The 20,464-nt window shown below is 39.4% G+C and overlaps 2 protein-coding genes across 6 annotated transcripts in view; both read left to right on the forward strand.

Annotated features, from left to right (window-relative positions):
* Nucleotides 1-1,763: 1,763 nt before the first annotated feature.
* Nucleotides 1,764-5,511, forward strand: LOC110964690 (tumor necrosis factor receptor superfamily member 6B-like). Its single transcript, XM_022213487.2, has 5 exons — nucleotides 1,764-1,882; nucleotides 2,807-3,197; nucleotides 4,447-4,626; nucleotides 4,712-4,793; nucleotides 4,883-5,511. The coding sequence occupies exons 1-5, from the start codon at nucleotides 1,874-1,876 to the stop codon at nucleotides 5,109-5,111; spliced, it is 891 nt and encodes a 296-aa protein (XP_022069179.2). The 5' UTR covers nucleotides 1,764-1,873; the 3' UTR covers nucleotides 5,112-5,511.
* A 2,275-nt stretch (nucleotides 5,512-7,786) lies between these two features.
* The window catches only part of LOC110964688 (F-actin-uncapping protein LRRC16A), a 94,858-nt gene continuing 82,180 nt past the window's right edge, over nucleotides 7,787-20,464 (forward strand). For all 5 annotated transcript variants that reach the window (XM_022213482.2, XM_022213483.2, XM_022213485.2 and 2 more), the window contains exons 1-2: nucleotides 7,787-8,246; nucleotides 13,974-14,071. In XM_022213482.2, the coding sequence (XP_022069174.2) occupies nucleotides 8,207-8,246; nucleotides 13,974-14,071 (138 nt within the window). In that variant the 5' untranslated portion in view covers nucleotides 7,787-8,206. The remainder of the gene's footprint in view (nucleotides 8,247-13,973; nucleotides 14,072-20,464) is intronic.

A 20,464-nucleotide genomic window follows, 5' to 3' on the forward strand; every position in this document is an offset into this window, starting at 1 on the left:
TCTAGAGAAATCCTAGAGGACAACCTGATGCAGTTTGAAGAGAAGTGAGACTTGGAGATTTGTTTTCCATCAAGACAATACGCTGAAGCAAACAGCCAAAGCTCCACAGAAACGGTTCAAAGACAACAAGGTGAATGTTCTGGAGGCCGAGTCAGAGTCCAGACTCACTCCAACTGAGAACTAGTGTCTGGACATGAAAAGAGCTGTTCAACAGTATCACTTTAATTAATCTGACCATGACTCAATGGGGGCTGCACAGTGGGGTAGTGGTTGGCACTTTCACCTTGCAGCAAGAAGATCCCCAGTTCAAATCCTGGGGTGGGCCTAAGATCTTTCTGCATGGAGTTTGCATGTTCTCCCTGTGCATGCATGGGTTTTCTCCAGGGCACTTCGGCTTCCTCCCACAGTCCAAAAATATGCTGAGGTTAATTGGTTATTCTAAATTGCCCGTAGGTGTGAATGTGAGTGTGATTGTTTGTCTGTATATGTAGCCCTGTGATAGACTGGTGACCTGTCCAGGGTGTCCCCTGCCCTCGCCTGAGTCAGCTGACCTTACTGAGGATAAAGTGGTGTATAGAGAATGGATGGATGGATGATTCAGTGTTAAGAAATCAATGAAAGAGGAAATTTCCAAGGGCATGAACCCATTTCATAGACACTGTAATTGTGAAATCACGTGTGCTTAAATTCTTATTCAGCTTTCTGAGCATCAAATTGCTTTCTGGAGAACTCAGTACACCACAACCATTACATTCTGTCAGAGATTATGAGAAAATGGCATAAAATGAAAGTAAAAGGGACAATAAACGTGTTCAGAGTGGTCAAAGTGACCCATGAAGTAGAGTGAAGGCTTTAGAATGAGCGTATGGCGGTTCTAGTGGTCTCATATTCTGAGGAAATGGAAAAAAATCAGATACGTAGATACTCATCTGACTCAGCGTGTTAAAAACCAAGTCTTTTTACTAAATCAGCAGTTTAGTACTGCACACACCATCCAGTGACTCACTTTCTGAGTCTTAAAAGGGTAAAGATGACTTTTCAATACGTATTTTTCACAGTTTCAACAGCCAACTCGCGGAAAATTATCAAAAACCATAATTTGCTCCGCCATATCTCACTCATCTTAACATGACGATGACACGTTTACGCATGCAAGTGACGCTTTACTGGAAACTTCAGTATTAGGACTTTTTCAAAGTTGTGCAAAAACAGGTATTTCCTTAAAACGTTTTATAATTTTAGCATTTCAAAACCTCTGACGTGACGTGATTTGTATTGTGTTACTATAACATTTTCGATAAATATAAATTTTATGTTTAATTGTAAATTAATCTAAATTTTTTTTAAGTGTAAGGAAAGCATTGTTGAGATGACTGTGGATCTCACATAATTCAGAGAGTGACAGCATCTGTGGAAATTTCTTTATGACCCAATATCCTCAAGCTCAACCATTTATTATTAATTGTATGGAATCTCAGAATTAACCAAAATTATCACCAGACTGATGATGCTGTGTCTCCTATTCTCTACCTGACAGCAGGACGGGAATCGTGGGGAGGCGCTAACACAGGAAGTAGCGTATGTGTTGTATAGTTTCATATTAGAGATTTCCAGAACATGTGGGTGTTAAATCTGATGAGCTCACAGAGGGAACCAAAAACAGATTTAGCATCAGTGTACCTGATAAGAAACTATCCAAATAATGTTTGCTCTGTTGCTTACTCACACGTAACCCTGATCCTACACTTCTGCAGGGGAAGTACTTCAACTTCAGCTTCTATAAATTCGTGACGCCCACACAGAGGCAGTAGTAATATAAGCACCACCCTGCTGTCATTAGAGATTACATCTCCTTGACGGATGTGACAGCATCATGAACATGGTGAGTTCTGTTCTGTGTGTTTTGTATGTGTGTGATGAAATCTGTAATGAAATAATACTAAATAATATGGACATTGGTAAAATTATTATTATTATAAGATATTGACTTTTTGAAAACATTTTTATGTAAATTCTTAAACAGCTAAGCTGTAAATCAGTAGAGAATGAATCTTACAAAATAAAAACAATTGAAGAAATTGTGTAAATGCATTAAAAATGTTTAACTGTTTATCAAATGGAAAATGATCTAAAACTTCTATTGCTGATTCAGTTCATCTTATAACTGATGCATCACCTTTATTTTTTAGACAGAACAGGTGCATCTGCTGTTTGGTGCAACAGTCATGAGACTCTACTACAGATTTATTTGGGTTTCAGTCATTTTGGAAGTTATTATTATTATTATTATTGGTGGTGGTGTTAGTACTCCAAGGAGTCAAAAGCTGTCTAATAAAACAGATTTTTCTCTCTCCCTGAGCATCAAAATGCAGTTGAAAGGAACAGATTTTTAGAAGAAAAAACAGCTTATTAACAGTGATGGCATCAATTCTGAAACAAATTCTTCTGGATATCTTCTGATTATTTAAATCAAGATCCAGGCAATGTCCAAGAAAATATAAAAACACAGACACTTTTTGCCTAATTCGCATTAAATATAGCAGCAGAAACTCAGTCTGAGGCTTCGTGAAACCAAGAAATTTGCTGCTAAATTCCTCTAAATTCCAACCTGCTCATCTTCCTACCAGGTTCTGTTTAGTTTTAGTTTCCCAGATCAGTGACTCACTTCCACAGAGCTGCTGTATTTCACTCCAGGCTGCTGTAATTAGTCATACGATATTTTCACTTCTTGTTCTGTAGTAGTACTTGTAGTAATAATAGTAGTAAAACTCCCAGTACTCAGCAGTGTTCCTGCTCCTCTCTGCAGCTTCTCCTCCCCGCTCTACTGCTGCTGCTCTCCGGCCTCCGCGCTGCATCGGCAGACGAACCGGTTCCCACCTACCCGCACCGGGACCCTGTTACCGGGGAAACGCTCACTTGCAACAAGTGTCCACCGGGGACCCACATGTCCGCGCACTGCACCGCCAGCACGCCCACGCAGTGCGCGCCGTGCAGGCAGGACTACTTCACGGCGCTGTGGAACTACCTGCCCAGGTGTCTGTACTGCAACAACTTCTGCAACGGAAACCAGGAGGTGGAGACCGAGTGTTCCGCGACCACCAACCGAGTGTGCCGATGCCAGAAGGGCTTTTACGGGCTGGACGACTTCTGCATCCCACACACAGAGTGCGGCCCCGGACACGGTGTTCTAACCAAAGGTAGGCGGTCCAGAAGAGGGACGGAAGTGTCCTGTTTGTTCTAGATGTGGATTTAGTGGAACCTGTGCGTCTTTACTCATCAGTGAACCAAAGATGAATCATACTGTAGAAACCTTTATAAACTCACCTTTAGACCCTCCGTGTGTCTTTAGCAGTAACTGTTTTTCAGAATAAAAGTCCATCAGATGCAGAGCAATCAGTGGAATACTGAAAAAAAATGTTCAACAGGTTTAAACGAATTTTTAGAAACAGTTTGTAGTTATTTTACAGAATGTTCCTGTTATGTTGATTTACAGATAATAGTATTATTACAGAATAAATTAGTTATTTGAAATTAAGATTAACAAAAACAGACTGAAACGTTCCACACAAATATCTTTTTTTTTTTTTTTTTTTTTTTTTTTTACAAAAAATCATTTGCCCTTTTACAAAATTTAAAAGTAAAATGGCACATTTAAAATAGATTTGAATCAGCAAAAAAGAGACAACAACAACATTATTTTACAAATATTTACTGTTATTTGAACTAAAATGATGCACACTAACGACCAATGAATGGCAAATAATTTAAAAAAAATTATTTGATATATTTTTCTTAAATTGCAGATAATACATGCTGTGTATTTTTTTCAAAAACAATACAAAACTTTACATCATTTTCACATCAAAAATGAGTGTTTCTCCAAAAATAAATTAGTTCCTGTGTAATTTTATTATTGGAGTTATTGGAAAATGACAGTTTTAATGTATTTGAATCAGACATAAATCGATATTTGTACAGATATATGCTGTTATTTTAAAGAAATGTAGGTATTTTTAAGGACTAAAATAATAAATATTGCAAATAGTTTTTGTGCTGTGTTTTTTCCTTTTTTGTAAAATTACAAGTAATATCTATTAAATCACAAAAAATATATTAAGTTGCATGTTGCTGTAAACAAATGTATTAATTTAGTGAAATAAAATAAAAATAAAGTTGTGCATAATGTCCACATAAAAAATCTGTATTTTTACAAAAATTGTACAATATGTGACATTTTTACTGTATTTGAATCAGTAAAAAGAAATGTAATGATTTTACAGATATTTGTTGGCATTTTCTATTTCTTAAATTCTTCTTTTTTAGCTTAGTTTTTGACCATTATTATATTCCACTGTTGTTTTATAGATTTTTTTGGCACCCTTACTGTCAGTTTGCCCCCTTTTTTAACATTGCAGTAACTCAGAATGCTTTGTTCTCCTCTCTTAGGTACGTGGCAGACGGACACTGTTTGTACGAGGTGTTCTGATGGTTATTTTTCCAACTCGCTCTCTGCGCTGGATTCATGCATCAAACATCAGGAATGTGCAAATGAAAAGATTGAGCTCCTCAGTGGATCAGCAGACCAGGACACCCTGTGTGGCACCTGTGAGGATCTTGCAAATGGAGGTGAGTCCTGTGAGCAATGATTTTAACAGATCAATACTCTGTTTTAGGTTTCATGAGAGTTTAACTGTCACACTTTGTTTCTCAGGTGAGACCTTCAGGACTTTCCTCTCAGGATTCTTTACATTGCACAAAATGCGTGTAGGAAAAATGAAGAAATTTGTTGCCAGGTATGCAAACTCTACCCTTCCTTCCTTTTCCTGCCTCTTTTCAGCGTTCCATCCACTCAAATTAAACCTTAATCCTTCCTCTACAACAGGCACATCTCAAGGTCAGTGGAGGAGATGTTCATCCAGGACACGACCAAACAGAGAGGTCCTCTGCTGGATCAGATTAAAGTCTGGCTGTCCAAGGCTCCAGAGGAGGAGCTGAGGAAGCTGCCTCAGATGCTGAAGTATTCCCAGCTCGGCTCCATGGCGGATAAACTGCAGACGAGGTTGAGTGAGATCAAGCAGCAGAGTCCAAACTGTACTTTATTTGTAGTTTAAGATGCACTTTGAAAGACTAAAGAGTCCGCAGCACATATGCTAGTATGACAAATACCTCTTTTTGGATTTATAATGTGTTACAGCAGCATCTTCTAGCATCATTTGTCCGTTTATTTAGAGTATATTGAAATGTTTTATAGAAATAATGTTTACAAAATTTGTTTACATGTCCTGCTCAGAGGCAGTGACACATGAGCGACATTACCGATAGTGAGTGACAGCTACTGACAAAATGTGTAAATAAATTTTTATACGAAACTAAAGTTGTGATGAACTAGATGTTAAATTATGTTAAATTATATTGCCTAATGGTACTGCCATACTTGTGTTTGGTGTATGTTGGACTGTACTTCAAAAGTGGAGGAATCTTTCCAAATAAAGATGAAAATATGCAAACGTTTCAGCATCACTCTCACGTTTTTTTTTAAAGATATAAACACAGACTTGTTCTTTACACAAAAATGAGAATTAGACAAATACGGAAATGGAAAATTGCAGGATATCAAACTGAAAGATTTTCCCTTTCATGGTGAGGAGCATGTTATTCAAAGCGTTTTTAATGGTTTTGAGTTTAATTTGTGATTCACAATGATCGCCACACGGTGTCACTCTGCTAAAACTCAACATGTAGGTGAAAGAGATTCTGAAGGAGGTTAGTACTTTTCTTGAGGGCAATCCAGAGAAAGAAAACACAATATAAGATCAAATGAGAGCATGAATGTGGGTCAGTTCAAATAAAGACAAAGCTAAACTTACAGGACATGGCCGTTGCTGGGAAAAGGCCTGAATCATCTCAGGTTTGACCAAGAAGAATCTCCTCTGACAGAGTTTATTCCAGAAAGTGGGCTTATTAAAGCTCTTAAAAACCCAAGCTGAGGGAAACTCTGAGTTTCCCAGAAAGAGAATTGTCCCCAGCTGACTCTGGGTCAGTTAATGTGGTGATTTTGACTCCTGCAAGCATCTGGGGAGCGAGTTTCACTTCCTCTATCTTATGGTCATCTGCAGTTGAATATCTGAATATTTAAACACACAGTCAGATTCCAGCATTTCATCACTCTTTTAAGGGAATTCAGCAGAAATGTAATGATGTCAAATCAATTCAGCTTTTATTGATACACACAAAAAAAAGTCACCTCAGGCCACATGGTGTGAGCAAGATGTTATGATATTACATTATAAAGAAAAACCCAACAAACCAACTGAATCCTTCTCAGTAAGTTCTTTGTTAATGCTGGGAAGAAGAACTCCTTTTTTACAGGAAAACCCCGACAAACAGCAGATAAGAGAGCAATAAGAAGAGGAAGGTTGGCGAGGAGTCAGCGAAACCTACAGAGAGGACAAAAAAGACTAAAAGATCAGTGATGTGCAGTGGTGGTATTTGAAAGTATGGAAGTAGAGGAGAGGAGAGGTTCATCATGGGAAGTCAGCAGTTTGATCCTGTAGCTGCAAAACTGAGGAACTGGGGTCTCCTGAGGCAGCACTAACTGTACGTTTAATCCCAAAAGTGAAGATGGCTCAGTATCTGGCTGCTGGATCATATTTTACAGACTGATTCCTTCCCTCAGACTCTGTCTCTGTTGCTGTTGTGTTTTTTTTAATAGAAAAATGTGAATTTGTCACATTTTATTTCCAGCTCCAGAGGATTAACACAGAGGCTCCGCTTCTTATTTAGGATACTGTTACCATGGTGAACCAGCTCCATTAATGATGTCTTTTTTTCATTCACAGGAACTTTGACAAGGTTCTTTTTTGGGTACACTGGCTGAAAAGCATTACATTCTCACTACTTTTATTGCTTAAGGGGTTCTCCTTTCATTTGCCAAATTAAAGCCACAGCTTTCTGTCCAAACAACTCCATTTTTAAAAAAATCTAATTCAACCACAGAATTAATGACCAAAAGCTTACTTCTTTGTCCAGCTAAAATTTCCTGTGTCAGACTGGAGACTGTGGTCATTGGCACTTAAAACACTTGGACTTGACTTTTTTTTTATCCATAGTGTATTAGAATACTGTAGAACATGGAAATTACCAGGAACAATTGGAATAGAATCAACAGCAAAATCTCTTCTACCTTCTCTTGATAACATTTTCAGTGCAATTACTAACCCTTATTGAATCTGTATAAATATAAATCCATACTTATATTCACCCTGTTACATTTGTACATGTGATAGGTGGTCAAGTCTTTATTATATCTGTATTTTTTTTTTGCTTTTATATTTAATTTCCTGCTTGTTTCATGCCTCAGTTCTGCTGGAGCATGTACAATTCCCAGGTTATATATAAATAAAGTTTAAGTTAAAAGTACACAAGCTGCTTTCTTCCTCTATAAATCTATTAAAATAATTTCAAGAGGTAGAAATAATTTTGCACGTTGAATTATTGCAAAATGTAAAAAAAACAACAAAAAACTATAAAAATGTCACACAATGTCTCGCAGTGTCTTGTCATTTTTTAAGGTAATTTTCAGGGAGAAACAACTTATTGAAGGGAACATAATTCCGTGTAAATCCAAAATTTCCTGTGATATGAATCATTAACCCCATGCAGGTTACTTCCACGGTGTGACCGGAACCCGGAGGGCCGCTAGGGGTCCCTGCTGTCCAGGAACCGGCTCCTTCTTACGGCCTGGCACCGGCGCCGCGCCCCCTCCTGCCTCTCCGCCCCGGCAGCGCAGCGGCTCCCCGGCTGCCGCATCACGGAGCGGGGAGGAGCCCCGGAGTCTCCATTGGCTGCTGCTGCAGCACCGACAGCTTTACGGTAGCTGATGAGCGTGAACGAAGCTTCTTTCATCCCCGGAGCGCTGCGCGACCCGCCGGCTTCACCATGACCCTGAGGAGACTGTAGCTTCCAGCCTGCTTAAAACCCAGAAACCTGCAGAGCCAGAGATGAGCCCGGAGCTCCGCGGAGACACAGACCGGACCGAGCGGCAGGAGAGGAGCATGTAACCGGGAGAAACGCACCGGCGACGGCTCCGGCGGAGGCTCCACCTGACTCTCCCTCCCTGTTTCCCGCATGATCTTCCTCTGGTCTGCTTCTTCTGGATGCGGTGACCGGATTCTAGCGGCGTGTGGGATTTTTATCTTCAGCTAAAATGAGCGAGGAGGCGTCGGAGGTTCCCAAAGAGCTCCTGGGTAAGAAAAGATCCGAACAACCCAAATCCTGCGGGATCCAACACTGTCCATGTGCTGCTCTGCAAGTTTCTACTGCCAATTACACACATATTCATCATGTTCATTATGTTCCTTTAAAGCAGCCAAACTTCTTGTGCTCAGATGCAGCTCTAGTGTTGCTGTGTTTTTATGATTTTATTTCATTATAACCAAACACATCTCTTTCAAACATCCAGTGTTTCTGCTCCATAATCAGATTTCCATTCTGCTGGACTGTACATGTCTGAGCTGCAGTGAAGCCTGAAGCTATTTATCTTACAGACTATATGTTCCTGTGGTGTGAATAGTTCAGATGTGAGTGGTCACAGTGTGCTCAGGTTTTATTTTCCATCCTGGACTTTCTGTCCTCGGGATCCTTATTCGTCTTGATGGTGAACAAACCTTCAGACTCCTGTTTGTTTGGCTGCAGCTCCCAGTCTCTTTGTTTGGGAATTTCTGACACCTCAGTGTGATGTTGGATCACTTTAAGCTCCTTCTTCATTCCGGCAGCCAATGTGCTGTTTGGGTGGATTTATTATTCTAAGCGACACAAAGAGAAAGAAGCTTACAGGAAAATGTTCCCTCACTGAGTCATTTATAACGTTGCACCTTAACGTGTGTTATTTTCTGTGTTGTTTGAGCTCTTATTACAGTTTAGAAACCAGCAGAGTTTAAAGTGTACCCCCGTGGTCGGTGTGATGTGGGTTTGTACAGTTAAACAGCTTCATTCTTCAGCTTTTGATTCAACCCGACATGTTTATGCTCACCGCTGCAGCATTTTAGGCACATTCGGGTCCGAAAAGTTTAACATATAAAGTGTCTCCACAAAGACTGGGATGGGAATGTGAAATGCAGCATTTATTTGGGTTTATTGTGGCAGATCCACTGCTGGTCCACTAGTGAGGTCCAACATGATGGTGTCTATTTTCTGCGCAGAATTTTATTGTTTGTTTTTTTGCCTCATGGCTGCACAACGCTTCAGGTTGTCATTTGGTTTCATTGGAAACTTAAACATATAGCCTTAGGAGAGCAGCAAGCAAACTGTTTGAGAAACACAAGGAGAAGCTGTAATTCCACAACCAGTCACACTCTGGACAGAATATAGGAAGGCAAAATGCTGCAAAATAATGTACAGAAAGGTGTATGTATAAATGAATATACCCTAAGGTAGGAAAATAGATGAGTAAAATACTAACAACCCCCAAGGACCAAACTGCATTCACAAAAAAAAACATTTAGATGTAGGGATGCAAGTTTTTTTTTTTTTTTTAAAGAGCATTAATGAAAACAGAATAGCACGTATAAAAAAAGTCAAAATTCTCTAATTCTCGTTCCTTAAAACTGAATATTTTCTCATATCTTTGCTCCTCTGGACATTAAACTGAAACTTTTGGTTGTGACCAAAACAAGACAACATTTTTTAACCATTTTCTGACATTTTATAGACCAAACAACTAATCAAAAAATAAGTGACAGTGGAAGTAATCGTCAGTTGCAGCTCTGTCTCTAAATGAATGATTAGCTCGCTGACTCTGTATGTTCTACACTGGCTGCAGTTAGAAGATTTTTAATGAAGAACTCTACCTTCCTCTCAGAACCTTTCGCGTCTCATCGGTAGCTTTGCTGAATTTTGTTGACTCACTGCCTCGACTCTGCGCACACAACGTCTAAAATTGAGTTTGCCGTGATCCTACATGTCATGAGTTGTTGTCTGGATGAGGATAAGATCAGCTATTGTTGGAAACGTTCACTGGTGCCTGTGATTCAGCATCGTTCAGGATCATCTAGAGGCAACATCTTCTTTCCTTTGCTGAGTTGTAGAGCGTGTTGCGATGTGCTCATTGTGATAGTTACATCGTTTCTGCTTTGAAACATTTACTGTAAGGTTACACGACAAAAAAAATTAGTCTGATTATCCATCACACTTGATCAAAGCTGCATCAAAACAGGCTAAACGGAAACTCTGCCTTGTTTCCTTTCACCGAAGGCTGAATGTGTGTTGATTTCTGACTGAGAGCTAGTTTGTGTTGGTGAGAGAAACCTGTCAGGAAAAGATGGTCAAACAGAAGAAGAATTCAGAGCAGAAAGTTGTGATAATGGTGATAAATTTAATCTGTGTGATTCTGTTTGAATGAATTTTCTCAAAACAACAGAAACAAAAGCAGATTTGCAAAACTTTGTTTTGCTTTTAACAGTACAGGAAAAACCCAGATGGAATTTCTAGCATTTTAAGCAACTGCATTGTATTTTGGTGAGTTGAAGGATCCTTGTGTTGAGCTGACTGTCTTGGCAGTGTACTTGTATTTATCTTGCTTGAACAAGTCAAACTGACTGCTGTGAAAAAAAGTCTTTTATCCCCTGGTTTCAAGCAGAAAACAACAACAACAACAAAAAAGAAGCTAAATTTTTCATACTCATGCAAACTTCAATTTACAGTGATTTTTTTTTTTTTTTACCTGATCAATAGCTTTCTTCTGGCTGGAAATAACATAAACAAGCTACTGAATATAATACAACATTGTAGACTATGTTCAGAGTGTTTTAGTAAATTAGAAATGATGATGCAGCAGTTCTCTGGTCAGCTTCTAGTCCTGACTAAAACTATAGGGTTCACATCCAGCTTCAAATTGTGGCTCCTCACAAGATGTTTTCAAGTGTTTTTTGAAGTGCCAGTGGCTGCAGTGGAAAGTGTGATCAGAAAGTACAAGAAGTTCCACACTGTGAACTAGAAAAGTACTCAGAGTGCAGACCTCCACCAAGGATAGAGAGGAAAACAGTAAACCCATGCAGTAAAGAATCATGAGCTGGAATTGAACCTGCGTCTCTGACACAGTTCTGTTTATGAATCACCTTCTTAACCAGTTGAGCTATCTGGGCACCTTGTTCCAATTTGTTGGACGACAAAGTAACCTATGATGTTTATGTCATATTTTGGACCACATTCTTAAACATACTGAAAAATTTAAAGTGATCCAGAATCCAGGATCCTTTCCGGATTGCCACCAAAATTAAATCGGCTCTTCCTCTTACCATAGTCTACATCCCCTCAAAATTTCATGTGAATCTGGCCAGGCGTTTTTGAGTTCTCTTGCTAACAGACAGACAGACAGACAAACGCCGGGTGTCACATAACCTCCTTGGCGGAGGTACTATACCTTAAAGGTTGTAATGGGAAGACAAAATGAACCCATTCACTTGCAAGAATGGTAGTGTAAAGGGTCAGGAGGAATCCAAGGATCAGCAAATGTCTCAAGTCAGACTGTCCAGCAGGTTGTGGACTTTCCAACAAGACAGCGATCTGAAACATGGAGCCAAAGTGGTGAGAAACAGTTTAAGTAAATCATTTTAAGGCAGCTCAGGCCGAGACCAGACCTAAAACCCAACATGTATCTGTGGAGGAAACTGAAGACCAGAGTGATGAAACGAACCTGGAGATGGTTGTCAAATAGAAGTTAGCAATAAGCAAGTGTACCAACATTTCATTGCTGTGGTGGCTCATAAAGGTGTCTCCAATGATCACAAATGAAGTTTGGACATGATATTATTAGCAAAGATGTCAAAAATAACATGGAAAAAGGCATGTAACTCAATGTCTTACCATCCTTTATCACTCTTTCATAGCTAGAAGAAACCTTTTAGTTTAATAAAAATCCATTATACATTAAAATTTGGCCAATTAATAATAATTTGGGGCTAAATAGCAAGAGCCTTTCATAAGTGATTCATCTTTAAATAAACATTTTAGCTTAAAACAGATGACCTTCTGTGTGACCCCATTAAGAACTGAATGTGTGTCGGCTGTGGGTCAGTAAATGTCTGAGTAACTTTACGAGCTTGTAGTTGTTTGTCGGGGCTTTTGTAAGACCGTAACTTTCTCATTCCCTTCATTCCCTTCAGCACGAGTCCCGACTGAACCGCACACTGCCGGTTCAAACATGGTTCAGCTGAGCGGTAAAATACGCTCCTGTCACAAGTTAATAAATCAGCAGAAGAACTGAATTGGCAGGAACGGTATTTATGGGCGTGTCGGGAGCTTTATTCTACATGAGACCAGAAGCAGAAGAGCATGAAGACTCTTTTAGAGCAGAAACCCACCAGAGATGCTGCAGCAGGAAGTGATGCTCGCATCAGTGGAGGCTGTTCAGGAAGCTGTAGGGTGCAAAGGAATCATTCTGCTCACTGCCTAATTATTAGTTTCACTTTGATCTGATGATGGTGTGAGGAAGCCTGCGGGCCAGGATTTGTTCAGACGCAGCAGCGACAGAGACTGGATCGTGTGTCGGTGAATGGAGGATGACCCAGTTCTCTGTCTGTGGACACACTGGGCTTACTGGAAACAATCGATCTGGAAAGTAGAACACACATTCAGCATTTAGACCAATGTTTATGAACATACGCACATTTATAGATTAGTGTAACTGCACTTACTGATTAACGGTGAAGCTGATGTTCTGGTGCTCATGTTTAGCTGGTTTGAATATTTACAGTGTGAGATCAAGTGTACATCCACTTATAAAGTCCATGTTTATCCATTCACTCTGCGTTTCCAACATCTCCTATAACTTGGGAATTTTGGTTCCTTCATAGATTTTTTTAAAGGTCTTCTGGAAATATGATTAAATCAAAAATATACATACAGTAATACTGATATTGCTGAAATGTTCTTTGACCATTTTCGCCTCACATGGGTGCTTTTGGTTTCTGTCCACAAGCTTTTGGTCGTTCTGTCCATGTTCATGCTAATGCACAGGATGAGCTGGAAGAGTTTTGTGCAGCTCTTTTCAATTTACAGAACCAGGTCTGCATACAGGTGTGTTTATGTAAGCTGCCAGACCTAAATTTCACAGAATTTGATAAAAAACTGTGTTGGATTAGAATAGCAGACACCATTTTTAGTGTGGCGTGTATTTTCTTTCTCTTTTTTTCAAGAAGAAAATATCAGAAAAGACGGAATTGAGATTGAGATTACATGTAGATTAATCTGCTGATTAATTCTTCCATTATTTGGGTAGCTACTTGGTCTATAAAATCTCCTGATGAACCATCTTTGCTCACAATCCAATCTGACTCATTTAATAGTTAATTTCTGCTGATACAGAATTCTGAACCGATCCTTTTCTCCTACAAAATAAGGTTACACAAAACATTAAAGTTATTGGAATCAATCAACCTGCTTCACATCTGCATAGCTCTGACTCAAAAAAAAAAAAGACTTGAATTGAAAAAGACGATAGCAGCTCAAATAGGGAATAAGACTAAAAGTGATCCACAGCTGGTTAAGCAGGACTTCTCAACAGACTTTCTGTTTATTTTGTTTATTGTGTGTCTGTCTACTTCTGTTTGCTGTCAGAATTATAGTAGAGTTTCGCAGCTAGCAGACATGAAAACGCCACAAAGAAGTCGTCAGAAGAGGGTTTAATGTTGGAAAAGTTAAACAAAAACCAGAAGAAGGAAGATTTTTTCCTCTTGGTCTATTAAATTTGAACTTCTATAGGATTTTTCTACTCAGCAGATCTGTGAGATTATTCCCTCTGAAGCAGAAGAGCCCTGATCCGCTCAGGCTGCAGGAATGTTGAAATTCTCTCACGGTTCTGTCTCTATTCAAAGACTTCATGGGATAAAGCCCGCAGAGTAGAAATACATTTTCTAATATGCTCTCTTCTGAGATTTTCCACTAGTTTCACCTCTTTTCTCCTCGTCTTTGTGCAGAGAGCGTGAGGGATGCGGTGGGCAGGAAGGTGAAGCTGTCACTGAGGAAGAGAGTCAAGCTGGAGATCAAAGGAGACAAGATGGAGAACAGAGTCCTGGTGAGTTCAGTCCTGCTGCTGCTTCATTAACGCCAGCAAAATCTTCTACATCGGTTTCTCTGCTGCTTGAAATGTACAGTTTGGAATATCACAACCTTCCTGCTCTTCACGCTTGAAAGGTTTCCATTTATTTAACCTGCACATTCAGCTTTTTGATTTCAAGGTAATTTCCTGCAAATCAAAGGCGGAGAGCCGAACATCTTGTGTTTGTGGAGTTGGTAGCAGAGTCTCGTTATCTTTCAGTCCCACTGGCCTCATTCAGAAGGTTTTAGACTTAATTGCTTCCCAGCATCTCCTCATGTGATTCTCTCTCTGCTGGGTTTAATAGCCAAACTTTTAGGGCTCCAGTGAAGAAAGTGCTGCTCAAGATCAGAGTGTGTCATGACTTATTAGTCTGATTCACTGTGAGCTGCATCTTCTGCCAATGTTTGTTAACGTTTTGGCTCAGTTTGTTCCATTTAAACGATGCTGAATTAGCTGTTAGCAATTCTTGTTTGCAGCGTGTGCATGGATTACTGGTATACTGAAAAAATGTGATGAATTACAGGAAAATTCTGGACTTTTCCTGGAATTTCTAAGGATATTTAGTCATGTTGTACAGCAGAGATAAGAATATCCCCAAGGACAGCACTGAATGTACGGTTTTATGTTTATGTGTGACTCCAAGAAGAAGCATGATTTTGATGCAAATTGAGGCAACCAGGTGATACAAAGTTGTTATCTGTGTGCCACAGCTGGAGGTGCTGGAGCTGCTGCTGAGTTTGGTAATCAGCAGCTAAACTACAGTAACACCTTCTCTTTTAACTCAGTGTCTCAGCTTCCTGTTGTGTCCTTTAAAGGGTTGAGTGCATCAGAGTCTGAAAAGTTTGTTTCAGACTGTTAGTTTTACATTGAAAGTCTTGTTAAATATATGAAACCAGCAGCTAAAGTTGGATACATTGGAAACAAACTCCAAGCAGCAACCTACTTGCTGAAAATGGGAATTTTTTGGTTTATTCAATAAATCAGACCTGCTTCATTCTTTGGGTGAATGATTGCTAAAGAGTCTTTAAAGCTCCCATATTGTGCCTCACATGAGGGCGTATGAACTGAATGTGTGTGTCTTTTTCTACCAAAACTACTGCAGAGATGGTTATTTTTACTGTGGCTGTATAAACCCTGGTTTTAGTTGTGTTCTAAACTAAGGAGCTGTTGAATCTATAATTGTGGTTGTGAAAGTTAAATGAAGACTCAAAGAAAGAAGATTTTACCTTCTGGTCTAGTATAATTGGACTTAATGTATTTGGATTTTATCTAATGTGGGAGATTATTCCCCCCTGTGGCAGACGTGCACTGATCTGTGTCTGTTAAAGATGCAAAAATGTTGAACTTCTCTCTCAGTTTTGTCTCAGATTTTTGAGCTCTCCGATTGTTGTTTATTACGGTGTGAGACGGCAACTGGGTCACATTCTTCAGAACAGTTTTTATTTTAGATCTCTAAATTTATAACCGCACAAACCGCAAAACAAATAGATTTTCACTGTAAGAGACCCTTGGGCACCCAACTATACAGTTATCTTGACATCTACAGAGAATATGTTCACAACATTTACTGTCTAAAGAAGCTCCTGCATGTTTTCCATCAGGTATAGAAAAAGTCTTACTCTCTAAGATTATTCCAACCAAACTTCATCCTGAGCACTTATTTTATACTGAAGAAAGATTTCAGACTGATACTGTGTGCAGACAGACAGCACTTAGCAGATAGGTGTGGCTCTGCAACACTATCAGGTGGAAATAGCAGCTCAGACTATTAACTTTTGGCCGCAGAGCTGCAGATCTACCGACTGCTTAAATATTAATATCTGGTGCATCATTAAGAATGCATATTGGCTCTTTCTGGTGTTAGCTGAGAGAGTGGAGACTGAACAGTTCAGTGAGTGTGGATGGTTGAATCAGAGGCTTTCAGCTGCTGTGAACATTTCATAAGTTTCTCTCGGTGGAAACAGCAGCAGACTTTGGTTCAGTCCAACTCTCAGTGAAGATTTTACTTAAAGAGACGATTAGAAAGACGAAGAGATTATTAAAGCTTTGAGGAAAAACCTTGACAGCAGTAAGACTGTCACGTATTAGGACAACTACTGAGTTCATTATCAGGACCTGAGATAACATAGAAGTCATCTAAGGACAGAGCAAAGAGGTGAGAGACAGAAATGATGAGCTTCTCTTTCACATCTTCTACTCGCTAACTGATCTACCTGCTGAAGGGAGAAAACGGCACTTTCCAGTTTAGGTGACATTGTAATTACCTGCAGACACATCAGTGCTGCTGGAAAATGAAGCTGCCAGGGTGATACCTGAAGGATAATAGGCCTGGAAGATGTACAGCTACTTTCCTTTATGGACTGTTGTGACGAGAACGTTTTTCAGCTTTCTATCTTACTCTAAAAATGAGAAACTTTTTTGCTATTTTTCTACCAGGATCTTTTTCTTAATGTGTTCGGCTTCTTCTGAGAAACCTGTTTTTTCCTGAACAGCCTTTTATACACAGATCAGATCAACTTTTCAGATCAAGTTGGTTAAACATATAAAGGAGACCTCTAAGATTAACTTTCTTTCTTTCTTGGAATCTACTATTGACACTATTCAGTTTTTGTTTTGTTTATATACTTAGTTCGACATATAGTCCAGCTCTCCATTTTCTTTGAATCCTCACAGTTTTGTGAAAGAAGTGAATAATCTGGGAAAACCCAACAGTTTTTCTCTTGCTGCCAGATCTGGCCCATTGTGGTGTTTGGTTTGAGGCTGGCTTGCTGTGGCTCTAACAACAATGTGACACTGTGGGATCTGGACACTGAGACCATAGTAGAGACACAAACACTAAACAATGTGAAGAAGTGGGAGTCAGTACTGGGAATTCCACTGGAGTGGTTCTGGTATTCCATCCAGACGCAGAGCAGGAGTTTGGTTCTTTTTTTGTTCGTCAGTGCTCTGCTCGACTGAGCTGAACAAATAAACAGCTGTTTGTTGTTCTGTAGAGAAGCAGAGTTCTAGAGCAGATTATGGAGGAAGTGGCTCCTAGAGAAAACAAACATGTCTGTAACCTGCGAGTGTTGCAGGATCTGATTAAAATATTTACAGACTGTTGAGATCAGAGCCAATGGTTTAATGAAATTAGTTTTTCCAGTTGTTTCTGAGAAGTGAGCGAACAGGATGCAGCAAAATGTTGAAGGGGAACCTCAACTGACTGCATACATGAGTTTATGAGTGTTACACGAGTCACTGAGAGTTTAACCAATGAACCTAAGCTTTATTTTTGGTGCTCAATCTATTGGGAAGAAACATCAGATTTGAAACATTCTGTCTCCCAGTTCCAGAGTAATTAAGATGATACATGGAGGATCTGTGAGGTGGATTCTCTGCTGATGTGCTCATGGAAACTTCTTAAAGCTCTGGCAAACAATGAATTTCTAATTAAATATTGCTAGTATATACCAATCTGCCATAACATTAAAGTCACCTGTCTAATACTGTGTAGGTGACCTTGTTCTGCTACAATGGCTCCGATCCATAGAGGCCTCGACTCTTCATGACCTCTGATCCTGTTGGACGATCAGGCAGGACGTTAGCAGGACATGCTTTAAGTCATGGTAGTCGGTGGGGCCATGGATCAGATTTCAATTTTTTGTTGGAAATTTGGACACCAGGCTTTGTCTATTTACAGCTGCAACATTAAAACCTCCATTCATGTGGACGTCACTTTAACACATAGCACCAACTCGACAGTAGATTCTTTCCCTACAATCCACAAAACTGTTCAAAGGACTGGCTTGAGGAACACAACCAAGAGCCTCTGAACTCCCCACATCCTGCTATATGAGCCAGAATGAACCTGATCCATGGAGTCTCCACCTCAGCACTTCTGTGGCATCAAGGTGACCTACATGACATTAAACAGCTGGTTTTAATGTTGTATATGTAGATAGAGGATATCTGACATCAGAACAAAGTTGACTAAGTTTGAATTCTCACATTAACAGAAAAACAAAACTACTTGTAGTTTGAAAGCAGAATTGAGAATAAATGCACATCACAAAGATTCTGTTATGCAGGAAATGAAATGCAGTAGAGTGTTAATATCAGAATCAGAGCAATCTGTGTTCCAGTTAAAATCTGCATGTTTGACGAGTGTACTAACCTAGAAGACTGTGACTAACAGGAGGAGACAAAAAGTGATTGACTAGTTCTACTAACTTCTTCATGATATTGAACTGTATTTACATTAGAGGTGACTGTTCCAACCAATCACAGCTTCTCTTCTCAACTTTGGGGATGTTCCATCAAAACCAGCAGTTGGATTTTACCTGCAAAAAGTTTTGGGTCAATCTGCTTTCTCTGTTAAAAGTGAGAAAGTGAAATAGTCTAATTCATCCCCACAAACATTAAACATCCAGGAAGTGATTTGGCTGAAGTAAGCACAAAACTGTCGCCACCAGTGTGAACTTTTATTTATTGTTTTTGATGATTTTATTTCTTATCTCAGACTGATGGACTTTCAATTTCGTTTTGTTTGCCGTTGTTCTCTTTCTGTACTTACTCAGGAACGACACATGCTAATTAGCTGCTAGCTAACTCTGGTGCAATTACTTTAAATTGTGCAGTGTCTCTGCAAAAATATACACATTATTAAACAAAACGACAAATTCTAAATGGAAAAAATACAGCAGTGGAACACATAGATGTATGTAAGATATTTTAAATCAAGACATAATGAACAACGAGCATCTGTTGTACCATTATTATGAGCTGTAGTTTGCCAGCCTTCTTTTTCTAAGCATGAATCATCTAAAATTTATCTCCCACTGACACTTACAGTCCAGTTGAGATGTTTTTCTTTAAGACTGAGCTTCAGAGAGCCTGATTTACTACAGAGAGTACACAGCATCTACACTGTAAAGTACACAGATGATGATGGGAGGAGGGAGGTTATCTTCAATTTGCTCGTCTGTCAAACAGGGTTTCCTCTTCAGCTCTCCAGTGCCCGAGGCGTCTCTTAAGCACACTAAAGCCTGATGAATACAGCCGTCTGCCTGCTTTGAAGACGGAGGATGAAGGAGGTGGAGATAATAACATCAGTCCATCAAACACTCCCCGGGGAAGGAGAGAGGGGAATCAGAAAGTATAGCATACAGTTAAACTCTCACATAAAGAATAAACAACACAGTATGGAATCAGCTCGTCCTTCCACTCCGTCCTCCCTTTTCTTTATCTTAGAGGTCTGTAATTAGCAGCAGTGAGAAAATGGAGGTGACCCAGTTCTCTGCTCCCAGATGATTACCTGGATTGTTCCCCCCCTGGGAACCAAAGTCCTCCAGCATCTCTCCATACTGGAGCTGAGACCTTTTTCCTGAAGGCCACCGAGCAGCGATCCACCCTTTGATAATAGACTATAAGTATTAAGGTAGTGGGTCTACTCTATACAGCAAGCTTCTAAAAATAGTTGCTAATATTCCCTTGCCATTCGTTTTAGGTGCTCTGGTTGTGTATCTCTCTGTATTCACAGGATGAGTAGATTTCATATTGATTGTTGATGAAGGTGCTCCAGATTTAATATTACATTTTTACATTTGTAGATTTTGATTTGTAGGAATGTTGTGCTCCAATAGGTAGAGCCTGACACATACGGGGTTTTTGAAGCTGTGACCGATTATTGGTTTAGTGAAAATGCACTACATTAGCTCTGATGCAGCCATGTCTCTCTGCCTAAAGCTATGTCAAGCCCACTGCACCATCTGATTGGTTTCACATCATGAATAGCAGCCGATCAACACTTATGGATTAATGTTTAAAAGTTCTCTTTTTGTTAAACCGTTGTCAAATGTCATATTTCAACAAAGTTTTGTGTCAGAGCTTGTGTTATTTTAGATTTTGAAACCAAGATTTATGTTTTTACGGCTAATATATCAGTTACAAATATAGATTATTATGTCCCTGATTATTAGTAATAGATGTCAGTATTGACACTGAAAAAAAGCCTTTTTGGTCGAACCCTAATTTAGCTGTCAGTCAACACAAGCCTAAGCCTGGTAAATGCAGTATTGTTACTGCGGAAATAATTCAGATATACTGTATTTACAGTTTTACTACATTCATCATTTGTCCAGTGCTAATATTGCGATTTATATAAAGCCACAGACACGATATAGACTGTGAATGCAGCTGTACTAAATGCTATTGTCCTAGCTTGTTTTACTACATGGACTTATTGGATGTCATTAAGCACCACAGAACTTTGTCATGGTTCCCATCTACCACGTAAATCCCTACAATGCTCAGACACATTGAGACTCCATCTTGTGGCACAAACAGGTACTACAGTTAATGTACAATATTTGGTGTGTATAATATCTAGGA

This window comes from Acanthochromis polyacanthus, chromosome 12 (genome assembly GCF_021347895.1).
Source record: "Acanthochromis polyacanthus isolate Apoly-LR-REF ecotype Palm Island chromosome 12, KAUST_Apoly_ChrSc, whole genome shotgun sequence".
Classification (NCBI taxonomy): domain Eukaryota; kingdom Metazoa; phylum Chordata; class Actinopteri; family Pomacentridae; genus Acanthochromis; species Acanthochromis polyacanthus.

Coding starts and splice junctions, on each gene's coding strand:
- LOC110964690 (XM_022213487.2), top strand. Junction 3,198..4,446: donor ACACGGTGTTCTAACCAAAG/GTAGGCGGTCCA, acceptor CTCCTCTCTTAG/GTACGTGGCAGACGGACACT. Junction 4,627..4,711: donor TGAGGATCTTGCAAATGGAG/GTGAGTCCTGTG, acceptor TTTGTTTCTCAG/GTGAGACCTTCAGGACTTTC.